This window comes from Delphinus delphis, chromosome 2, assembly GCF_949987515.2.
Source record: "Delphinus delphis chromosome 2, mDelDel1.2, whole genome shotgun sequence".
Taxonomy (NCBI): domain Eukaryota; kingdom Metazoa; phylum Chordata; class Mammalia; order Artiodactyla; family Delphinidae; genus Delphinus; species Delphinus delphis.
Genome location: NC_082684.1, coordinates 78274974 through 78287379, shown reverse-complemented (window position 1 = coordinate 78287379; position 12406 = coordinate 78274974). Strand labels below are relative to the sequence as shown.

General features: G+C 38.9%; 1 protein-coding gene across 1 annotated transcript in view; it reads right to left on the bottom strand.

Moving 5' to 3' along the window:
• FMN1 (formin 1) overlaps nt 1-12406 on the bottom strand; it is a 400563-nt gene that overhangs the window by 319891 nt on the left and 68266 nt on the right. The window contains exon 2 of the mRNA XM_060003541.1: nt 1064-1242. Coding sequence (XP_059859524.1) covers nt 1064-1242 — 179 coding nt within the window. The remainder of the gene's footprint in view (nt 1-1063; nt 1243-12406) is intronic.

The window sequence follows — 12406 nt, the reverse complement described above, 5'->3', positions numbered from 1 at the left end:
TCTGCTTTTGGTTGCTTGAGAAAATTGCTACCCATATGAACCTTACAGGCCACACTCATCAAAAACATACTTTCAGGGCTTCCCTGGTGGCGCAGTGGTTGAGAGTCCGCCTGCCGATGCAGGGGACATGGGTTCGTGCCCCGGTCCGGGAGGATCCCACGTGCCGCGGAGCGGCTGGGCCCGTGAGCCATGGCCGCTGAGCCTGCGCATCCGGAGCCTCTGCTCCACAACGGGAGAGGCCACAACAGTGAGAGGCCCGCGAACCGCAAAACAAAAAAAACCAACATACTTTCAGGCTTGAAAATAACGAATTGAAAGTCATTCAAAGAAATCAGGGACACAAGACTATCAACAGGCATTAAAGTTAATAGAGCAGAAAAAAAAGAAAAGTGCCGGTTAGATTCCTAATGCTCACCCCCATCTCTGACGGGAAATGGGGAGGTGAGGAAGGGGCGGTGACAATTGTGACAGTCTGGTCAATCCTATCAGGCCACCTATGGTGTGGAAGTAGCTAAAACCCAGCCCACTGCTTTGTACAGATCAGTCAAGGCATCTGTGTCAATGAATCGATGAATGAATGGGAAAGAGAAGGCTGTTTTTCTAATGGGTCATCCTCTATCCCACAGATTTCCTGCCAAATTGTTCACCTGTCATTTGAGCAGCTGCAGAGAAAGAAAGGTTTAGGAATGTGGAAGACAGCCTATTTGAATTTCACTGGAGGATCCAGATCCTATCAGTCAGCTAACACATGTTCTCGAATTTTTAGAAAAATGATATTAAGAGCAGCAAACGGGTTCTCCCACAATGAGGTTTAGGCAGCAAACTGATGTAAGCAGAGTACTCTGTAAATGCTCAGATAAACTGTAAACACAGTCACTTTCTAGTGCACAAATTTCAGCTCACCGATATATAACTGCTTTCTGCCACTGATTGATTTTTAGACGACACTCACACAAATTGTAGCTTCAGCAGCTCTACAAACACACTTTACATTAAATGCATATTAACTGAGCCTCTGTCAATGGCAAAGAATCACAGCGCAAACACAAAGATTTCTACTTACATGGAGATCCAAGCACAGTTTGCTTCTGTTGGGCTTCTCTTTTTCTTCATGGAGCAGAAATGGACACGCTGGTCCTGCTCTGTAGGCCAGGACCCATGCACCTCCATCCCTGCTGGGAAGGTCTTTAGCTGCTGTCTGCTCACTGAAGCAGTCCCGGGGGAAGCCCTCAGAAGGGATGCCTAGACCAAACAGAGCAGACCATTAGTGACACAGTGGTGACCAATACATCAAGCCAGCCATATCTGGGGACTCCTACGTGGGCCACTTCATAGCACCCATGACTTCCCTTTCTAGTTAATATTTTTAGAGTTTGCTTTTCTCCAGAAGTGTTTCTCTTGATTACTTTTTCTGGCTCACACTAACAATGAATTCAAATATATGCCCTCATATCCAATTAAAAAAAATTAAGTCTACTGGCTGTACTCCATGCTCCCTGTTCTCGCTTACCAGTCGGGCTCTACAGATCGTTCTCTTTCAGAACAGAATCAGAGGATGAGCTGCAGGACGGAAGTCAGGAGTCCTGACTTGGACTTTACTACTGTAAAGTTGGCTGTTGGCTTTACTACTGAAAGGTCTCACCTGAGCCAAGTCACTAGTGTGTGTTTTTCCAGGGCAGGAACTGCCCCAAGTTCCTCTTCATTTCTGGGGATAGAACTGTCATGCACGATGCGTGCAAATGCATATTGGCGCTTGGTCAGTGTGTTGAATGAGTGACACCGCATGAGTACACTACTTGGAACACACTACTTGGAACTCACTTCCTCATCTCCAGAATGAGGGCATCAGGCTAGTCCTCATCTGAACTATGTTAGGATGATAATAGTCACGTATGTGCCAGGTACTGTTCTTAGCCCCTTTCTTCGGTTTTAAAAAGAACTCTATAGGTAGGTATCATTAGCGTCCCCATTTTAGTTGGGGAAACTGAAGTCCAAAGAAGTGAAGCGAATCGCTCAAGTTCGTAAGATCAGTAAATGGTAAAGCCAGGAATTGAACCCAGGCAGCTAAACACTAGAGGGCGTGCTCTTAATGACTAGATTCCATGGCCTCTGCCTGGCATTCTCGAGATGGCGGTACCTGTTCTACAATAAAAGGACTTTGTGGTCAAGTGAGTGTGAGAAAAGCAACATGTCGTATCCCCAGAGCCACGATTCATGTTAGCATAGTAAAGACCTTGAGCTGTCCTTTACTAAAGAAACTTAGCTCTGTATAAGAGTGTTTTCCAAACTTACATGACCACAGAATCCATTTAAAGGGACACCCGTTAAACACGTCGCAAGCCACCAGCGTTCCACTTGAATATAGTTTGGAAACCACGAGATGACCTCTAAGGTCCCATAGAGCGGTTGGCTCCATAGCTCAGGGGTTAGAGCACTGGTCTTGCAAAGTCCCATAGAGCTCTCAGGTTCCTGGACCTTTTCTAATTCCTGGTAAGCAACCTTGGCAAAATATTAAGCAACCAGGCAGAAGTTCAGGGTTTAGGCTCAGTGCACTTCTGCAACAGAGATGACTGTTGGATATATGATAGGGTGTTTATTACACCTAATCCTTGTAATAGTGTCTCTTTGGCAGGGACCCAAAACCAGCCAACGACTTCCGCCACGATGAACACCTGACTTAAAGCAACTTGAGCTGAGAGTAAGTCCGCTAACAAAAGGACTGTGGGATAACACGCTTCTCCTTTATATTAGAGTAGCATTTCAGAAGAAAGAAAATTTGAAAACAGCCAAGGTTTTGCTTTTTGTTTGCCTGTTCCATGGGTTGGTTTCTAATCACACTTTAAAGTTGAAAGGTGATGCAGGTCACAGTGTCTCTACAGTTGCCCTCTGGCAGGCTGTCCACAAAACACTTTGCTGTGATCACCGAGAAAATGAAGGTCCAGGGCCTTGGGCATCAACTCTGCAGACATGGGTCCCAGAAGGTTACAACCAGGCTCTTTCTTCACCTGAGCGAGATGTCTTAGAATGAGGGTCTTTTCAGGAACTTGGCCTCATTTTTTCCATACGCCTCTTTCTAACTACTCTTCTCCAGACAGACTTTCTTCTGGGCTTTTGTTTAGGGCCTCATGTGCTACAGAGTGCCCCCACTCCTGCTCAGAAGACATAGAAAAGGACTAATGCCTAAAGAACCTCAGAGAGGAGGGAGTCTGCTAAGCTCCTCCACTGTGACTTCATGGCGACCCCAAGAGGAGGGCAGTGCTGGCCATGCTTTAAGAGACTGAAGAGATTAAAGCTCGGACCCCTCTTAACTTCCATTTATAAAAGCTTATCCCCCCCCAGAATATTTCTGTTCAGATAACTTCCATTTATATAGCTCATCCCCCCTCCTAGACCATTTCTGATTATCTTTGGCAAGAAAAGAGGAAATAAGGCTTTTAAAATTTATGGTGTACTCTCACCAGGCTACCTCATCTTCAGAAATGTATTAATTACTAATCACATCCCTCGTTTTAAATCCCTCCACTTTTCACTTTCATTTCGGAATAGCTGCTGGCTTTGGGTACAGTTTACACAGATTGATAAAACAACATAAAACATGCTACATACATCACAGAGAACATGCTGTATAACGCCTAAGGTAAGATATCTAGATCATCAAAGGCACATTGTCTGGTGAGTAGAAGTTCATCATTTAGGTATAAGAGAGTGGTGAAGCCCCACAATTACAAGGATCTCGTGTCCTTAGATAAAATACAGACACACATGCAAACGTACCCACACACCTGCCGTGGCTGTTCACCACTGCATGAACAGGTGTGGGATGCAGTCCAGCTCCCTTTATGCAGAGGAAAGACAACGTGAAGTTTAGGCAGAAATGATGAAAAGTAACTTCAGTTTAGAAGTAGTCTTAATTTTCAAGAATCAGTTTCTAATACCTCATTTTAACCAGACAATATCCCTATGAAGCAAACACGCAAGGTAAAGCCATGATGCGTAGTTATTTGGGGAAGGATCTTTAGGACAGGAAAGACCAAGGGCAGAAATAAGTAACAAAACTGTTCTTCTCAAAAGTCTGACAGAGTAGGTGAGGGCACTGGACAAATTCACCATTACAAAGGACATAAACTCATAAAGTCTTTTTAAATTAATTTTTTAATTGAAGTATAGTTGATTTACAATGTGTTAATTTCTGCTGTACAGCAAAGCGAATATATATATATATGTACATATATATACATTCTTTTTTATATTCTTTTGCATTATGGTTTATCATAGGATATTGAATATAGTTCTCTGTGCTATATAGTAGGACCTTGTATATCCATTCTACACGTAATAGCTTACATCTGCTAACCCCAACTTTCCACTCCTTTATATATAGAATGGATACACAACAAGGTCCTACTGTATAGCACAGAGAACTATATTCAATATCCTATGATAAACCATAATACAAAAGAATATTAAAAAGAGTATATATATTCTTTTGTATTCTTACTATATATATATATATATATATATATATATATAGTAATAGTAAGTCTTTGAATGGAGAGTTTTAATAATACCAACTCAAGTTTTTTGAACAGTCAAAAATAAAGCACATGTCTATGTCTATTAAAATAGGTAGTGGTCACACTGCTCTCTTCAACTGAATACATTTAATAAAGAGAGATAAAAATGACCTGAAGTTAGGTAAGTATATTCTGTCAGAACAGTCATTTAATTTTCTGATGCAAATAGATTTTGAGGTATTAGATTTTCATTGAACATTTTATGGAAAGCTTAAAACAGTCTTATCAACTTAATCATGTCTTCCCCTTTCATGTGCATATACTATAAATCTAATTTTTCTTGAATATTTATTAGTTATTTTGTTTCTCAGAAACATTTCAACAGCTTGATGGACCACACATACATACACGGGTTAATTCCACAGCTGACCATCTGTTAATACAACATACAGCACAGTCACAGTACAGGAAGGGCAACTTACCTCGAGACCACTTTGAAAGTCTGTGCTTTTCCCAGATGAGCTGCACTTCCTGATGCTAACCTACAACATCAGACTAGGATTTTGCTGTCAATTATCAACACAATGGAAGCAGACAGAAAGGAAAGGTGACGTGCCATTTAAAACTGGAGGCAGTCTCCATAGCTCATCTTCCCCCAATGGAATAAGTCTCCCTACCTGAGGCACGTTGGTTTATCGTTCCCACGTCTTCACTTCCTTCCTACATTGTGATTATGCACCAAAGGCCTTTTCCAGTTGCCTTTGTAGCTCCTCCCACTGGCACAGATGTTATATATTTCCCCGTGTCCATGGACATTGGGTCCATGGATGTTGGATCTGGCCCTGTGAGGACTGGCTTTGGCCAACTGAATGTGGGCAGTGTGACAGTGTGACAGTTCTGAGCCAACACCTTAAGAGGTATTGTGTGTTTTTACACCCTGCCTTGTGTTTCTACCATCACCACAAGACAAGCACGTCCTAGAGAGCCTGGACTTAAGACACATAGAGCAGACCCAAACCCAGTCCTGTGGCCTGGAGCCAGACACAGCTGAGCCCAGATCAGATCAAGTGAACCTTGCCAACTCTTAGACCAATGAATGAGAACAATAAATATTTGCTATGAGCCATCAAGATTTGGGTTTTATTTGTTGAAATAGCTGCCTTATACACTCCATCATCTGCCCCCAGAAACACTACACCTATAAGAACTTTCAACCATTTCACCTGAGAGGACTTAAAGGCTACAACAGTTTTATTTTATAATTTGTACTAAAAACAGTTATTCACTATATTAGGTTTTGAAAAAAATCAGGTGAAAATTCACAGCATACCCATTTCCGCATTCATACCACAATCCACACACAAACTACATTTCATTAAAAATAATAACCTTATTTACCAGGCACTGGCTTTAATTATCACTCACACACACACACACACACACACACACACACACAAACCCCAACTTCCAAAGAGAAGTTTGCAAACATACTATATAATCAGATTTGGACAAAAGTCCCTAAGGAACAACATTACAGTGGCTTTCAGCCTTTCTCCTCTAATTTTCCCATCATACTGAGCCCTCACTTGACAGCAGTCATGGAGTGTTATACCTCCAAAAGAAGAAGAGGGAAAAAAAAAAAAACCTCAGCCTGAAACTCTCATGAGTTTTTGTTCCTATGCCGTAGCTCTCAAGGCCATCCATCATACTTGACTTAAATCCAAAGAGGTGAAGTTTTCTCAACTGTGAATATCGGAACTGATATGTAAAGGGAGACAGGTTGTCTTCCATTATGTTATTCAAACATGTACTTACAAGCAAGAGAGACAGCAATCTAGATGTGTAGCTAATGGAAAGTGACATTGTTAAGTACTCGTAAAGAGGGTGTGTGCTCGTGTGTAATTATTCATGTCTATATCTAGGAAGACAGAGCTTTGGCAAAAGTAAACTCTCGTGGCTGCTATCTGTCAGTTAGAGATCAACCCTCAGCAATCCCACTGTCCCCATTTTCATTCCTTGTGATATTTAATGATATAATGTTACTAAACCAGCTAGGTAGCTGTAACTGAGAAAACATCTTATCTATCCACCCCAGCCTCTAACTCTCCCCGTAAGAAGTATGTAGAGAGAGAAATTATGAGCAAGGACAGACAGGTGGAAGGTGTACAGAGGTATGGAGGGCTGTGGGTAGATCCAGAAATAGGACAGACAGGGGGAGTAGGCATGTCAGTTTCACAGCCTAGGAAGAAAGCATTCAATTCCATCAAACAAATGCAGTGTTATTTGGATTTCTAAAATTATGGGCAAATTCAAATAAAATACAATAGAATTTAGAGTTAGAAGGATCTTATGTATCTCCCCACCTACTGCTCATTTTATAGCTGAGGGAACAGAAATCCAGGAAGACTGCGATAGTTCCAACATACCCAGCTAGTGGCAAAGGCAGAACTAAAATCCAGGTTCCAGGGAAATCTTTCAGGCTATTTAGAGAAGGACACTACTGCCAATTCCCAGATGGGAATATTGAGGTCTGAGGAAGTAGGGGATGTGAACCATTTGACAGATGGGATTGATTCCTAACTGTGACCTTTACTAATTCTTTGACCTTCGTGGAATTACTAAACTTCCCTGAATCATTTCCTCATTAATAAAATGAACATAATAAGAATATGCCTGATATTTGGCTGTGCTCAAAACTGTTTTCCTCCAGAAAACTTTTCCTGGAGTGGGTGTGATGAATTGACGGGGTATGTAAAAAAAAAGAGAAAGCTGTTTACAGTGAGGGCATATTACACATCACATACTCATGTTAAGGACTATTTTCTTGTCAAAGAAGATACAGAGAAGAAAAATTAAGCTCATAAGAATTCACAGCAGCACTCCAGTGCAGCAGATCCCAAATCTGTTCAAGTCCTAAAAATAGAATTCACATCATCAAATGCAATAGCTCCCAGTAAGTGGCTGATCATCTCCAAAAAGTGCAGCTCCTCAGGGAACTTCATAGACACCCTACGACACATCTTCCCCGAAGGTCAAACACAGGAGCCTACAGCATGAATGAAACTATTTATAGGCATAGCTGTAAATGAAATCGCTTTTTAAAGAGGTACATCAATATCTATTTTTATGATTATTACATTAACCTCTTTCCATGATCTTTTCCTATAAAGAATACAAATGTTAGATGAGAGGCAAATAGTACTCAAGCCAGGAGACTGAACTGTGGCTATAGTTATACTGGATATTTTAACACCTGAAAACAGGGGCATGTACTTAAAGTAGCACAAATGCTGCTGAGTCACTCTGCCTCAGAAAGGATACAAGGTAGGAGCAGGTGCACCTAAGTAAGGTTTGGTGCAGGAAAGATCAAGAAAGGATCAGATCTGGAAGGTTGTAATGTTCACTGAGACATTAAGAACCTCTGTCCATTCACAGATAGTAAATGCTGAAGAAATTGATATTGGTGCTTCAAATGCCTAGGTTATCAACACATTTTGGTATGTTTGGTCATGAGGAATATACTTGCTTATTAACAAAAAATAGTGAAGAACAAGAATGAAAACATTTCTTAGAGTATTCATTATAAATACATTTGAACAGCCTTTTTTTCTTTTTATGTCACATTGTTCCAGTTATTATGGGGATAGTTTCACCAATGGGGAACCCAACTCTTGAAGAGATATGACATAATTACCAATTATATTAATAGCTAAGGCAATACAAAATACTAAGCCTTGAATAATAAAATATATAATAAAAAATTTTTTAAAATCTCTTTCCAAAAAGAAATGATCTTAAGAAATTCACCAAAAAATGAATATACATAACAAGACTGATACAAAGAAAAAAAGAAGGCACATATGCCCATGTTAAGGGTAAACATTTAAGAGATTAAGAACAAAATATGGCTTTGAGTGTCCTTATAAAGCAAGAATGAAAGAGCATTTAGTTATTTCACCCCTATTATCAGAAGGAAGAAACACTGATCCTATGGGCTGACAAAGGTTTTTCTAATATTAAATTCTGAGAGAAATTGCTATATTACAGAGTTAGTTCCTACCCGAGCCTTAGCCCCATCCCAGCTGTTTGACCAACAACTGACTTCACAGAGCCAATGGGGCTGGTCTAGTTGTCTATCAGTGACCTTTGTCCTTCTAACCAGAAAGGTTTGGAGATTATCTTGACCACTCAGTGATTTGGAACTGAAGTGATGAGTTCTTCAGCAGAGTAGCTAAGTAGTGGCATCCTAGAAACAGCAAGTGTTTTTAATGAACCCCTCTGCCAAGGTGTCTTAGGCAACATAGGCAACAGAGTTTTTCTATCTCCCTTCTTCCCCCAGGCATTAGTACTGAAGAGGAGCCTGGCACTTTATCCCAACAACCTTAGCTGAGGCCTGATTATCACTTTCTCTCTCCACAAATTCATTTTCTTAAGGGTAAGTAACATCCTACAAATGGGACATTTACTATGCATCACACACTTTATATATGTTACACATTACTAAGAATCTTCACAATAATCCTGCAAGTTAGGTGTAAGTATTAAAGATGAGAAAACTAATGAAATAGAGACATTAACTTTGCCCAGGGTCAAACTGTAAGTAGGAGAATTAGGTTGTGAACCCAGAGCCTGGAATTAACCTCCTGCCATAAACAACTGAAAACTAAACAAAATATAGGAAACAACTATTTTTAGATATTTGATAGCAAACAATGCAGTATTATAATCCTGGAAAGAGGTACAACAAATGAAGTGAGCCTCATAAATTGCCTTGGTTTCTAGCTAAGAGGTGATTTCTGGACTGAAAATAATTAATAGGGCCCCAGTGGCCTATGGGGCATTGTCAAGCAGTCTAATATATGTAAAATTAGAAGCAGGGGTCTAAGAGAGACAGAAAAATATTGAAAGAAAAACTGGCTGAAAATTTTCCAAATTTGATAAAAATTACAGGCCCCTAGATCAAAGAAGCTCTATGAACCTAAAGGGAGATAAACACAAAAGAAAACCATAATAAGTAAAATTGCTAAAAACCAGTGATGAAAAATATTGTAAAAAAGAAAAAAATTACGTTTAGAAAACCAAAGAAAAGAATAATTACAGACTTCTTGTCAAAATATGCAAGCATTAAGAAAATGAAATGACAACTTTAAAGTGAAGAAAGGTAAAAAGTGCTGAATGATAAGAGATTTTTAAAAAGTCAACCTAGAATTTTATATCCAGTGAAAATATCTTTAAAATGAAAGAAAAATAAAGGCTTTTTCAGAAACTTAAAAGCTAGACAATTTATCTCCGGCTGACTTAGACCACAGGAAGTGTTAATACATTTTTTCAGGCAAAGGGAAAAAAAAATCAGAAGAAAATTTGGAAAACACCAAAACTGATAAACATGTGAGTAAATACACAAGATGTTTTTCTCATTATTGAAGTTATTTAAAGATATAATTAACTGAAGCAAAATAATGTATTCTGGGGTTTATAACATATGTAGATATAAAATGTTGACAACAGCACAATATCCAAGAGAGAGAAATGGAAACATTCTGTTTTAAGAGTCATACATTTATATGAAGTGGCATAATAATATTTAAAATAGATTGTGATAAATTAAAGTTACATATTATGAACTCTACAGCAAACAGTTTTTTAAAATGGTATCTCCAACAGTGGACATGGACACAAAGTGGAATCCTAGAAGTACTTGATCCAAAAGAAGACAAAAGTTATGTAAAAGGGAACCAAAAAAATGGAAGGTAGACTAAAACTCAACCACACTGATAGTTACATTAAATATAAATCACTTAAACGCTCCAATTTAATGCCAGAGTTTATCAAACTGGATAAAAAAAGCAAGACTCAACTATATGCTATTTATAACTCATTTTAAATGTAAAATTATAAATAGGTTAACAATAGAAGGATGGGAAAAGCTATATCATGCAAACATTAATCACAGAAAGCTTGAGTAGTTATATTAATATCAGACAAAAATAAACTTCAAAGTAAGATATATTACCAGGGATAAAGAGAGAAATTTTATAATGATAAAGGAGACAGTTCATCAAAAAAAGATATTTACAGTCCTAAATTTCTTTGTACCTAGCCACAGAACTTCAAAATACATAAAGCAAAACTATCAGAACTGAACTGAGAAATATATATATATTCACAATTAAATTTGGAGATTTCAACACTCCTCTCTTAGTAATTAACAGGACAGGTTGACAGGAAATTGACAGGAATATAGAAGAATTAAACAACATTGCCTCTGATTTTACTTAACTGATATTTATAAGATACTCCATCCTATAACTACAGTATACATTTTCTTTTCAAGTACATATGGAATTTACCAAAACAGTCCACATACTGGGCCATAAAATAAGGCAATACATTTAAAAGAATCAAAATATATATTCACTGACCACAGTGGAATTAAATTAGATACTAATAACAGAAAGCTATTTGGAAAATCCCAAATATTTAGAAATTAGACACCATACTTCAAAATAACTTCGTAAGTCAAAGAAGAATCACAAGGGAAATTAGAAAATATTGGGGATGCAGCCAAAGCAGTGATCAGAAGGCAATTTATAGCCTTACTTACCAACAAGTGACTGCCCCTCTCCCACTTTGGTCAACATCTTAACATTTATTCTCTGGACTGGGGGATATCAGGCAGAACTGATGTATGGTTAACTCATAGAAAACAGAGAACTCCGTAACCATCTGCTTCTTAAATGCTAAATGCTAAGGTTTTAGCTTTTTTCACCCCACTAGGCTCCAAGAAAACTGTTAGTTTCTAGCGCTAGGCAGGTACTGGAATATTATTCTAGGAGAAACATGACTAGCTTAAGAGAAAGAACATGGAGATAGTAATATTTGAGGTTCCTTGATAAACACCTATCCCATATCATCCTAGAGTGAAGCTCAAATCCAGTATCCTTTCATGGGCACTCAGAGCTTCCAAAAAGCTTTTTGATCTCCAGACCTTAAGCATGTACAATCAATGACTATGAGACAGCTGAGGAGAACACCTCACATAAAAAGCAAGAAACTGGACAGCAAAAGGAGAAAGAGGTTGTGTCACTTCAGACCTGCTGGATCAAGATTTTTAAAGGTGGCTTCTTCTTTAGCAACCATATCTTTGCCACCTGGCCCTGTTCCATGCCTCCAGTTCTTGCCAGCTTCCTGTAATTCTGTCTCTGCCCTTTCCCCCTTCAGGCCTAGGGCTGGTAATGACTTTTTGCTGCTGCTAGTTTCTGGGAACCTCACAAACTCACACTGGTTTTCTTAATTGGTCTGGACATAATCTCTTCATTAAGTTATTTTCAGTTTAAACCCTTCTGAATATACCATCTATTTTCTGCCAGGACTCTGACTGATAGAGTAATTGGAATCAGGAATGGGGTTTATTTCATACCTTTTAGCATGCTTTTGTATTATTAAGGCATTTGGGGTACTTGCTATCTGATGCTTCCCATACCCAGTTAGCATAATAGCAGCAATGTAATAGGCCAGTATAATATTTTAAGCACTATCAAAATGATCAAACTCCTTTCGATTTTATGACAGAGAAAAGGTAAACTGTCATACCCTAAAGTAAGCCAGTGACAAGTATACTGCCGTCCCTTCCAGATGAAGATGAATTGACTGGTATGAAAATGAAGCATTTCTGTATCAATAAATGCATATCAGCTCTCAGGGGCTGTGCTGATATACTCAGGAAGTATACCGTATCTGAAACAGTGTTTGCAATTTGCATCCCCATGTAATTAAGCTTAGACTAATACAGACATTCTCTGAAAGCCATCTGTTTTCTCACTAGCCAAAAGAGAATTTAAATGGGAGTATGGTATGAATCACCATCCCTGCATCTTTCAAATCTTTGAGGG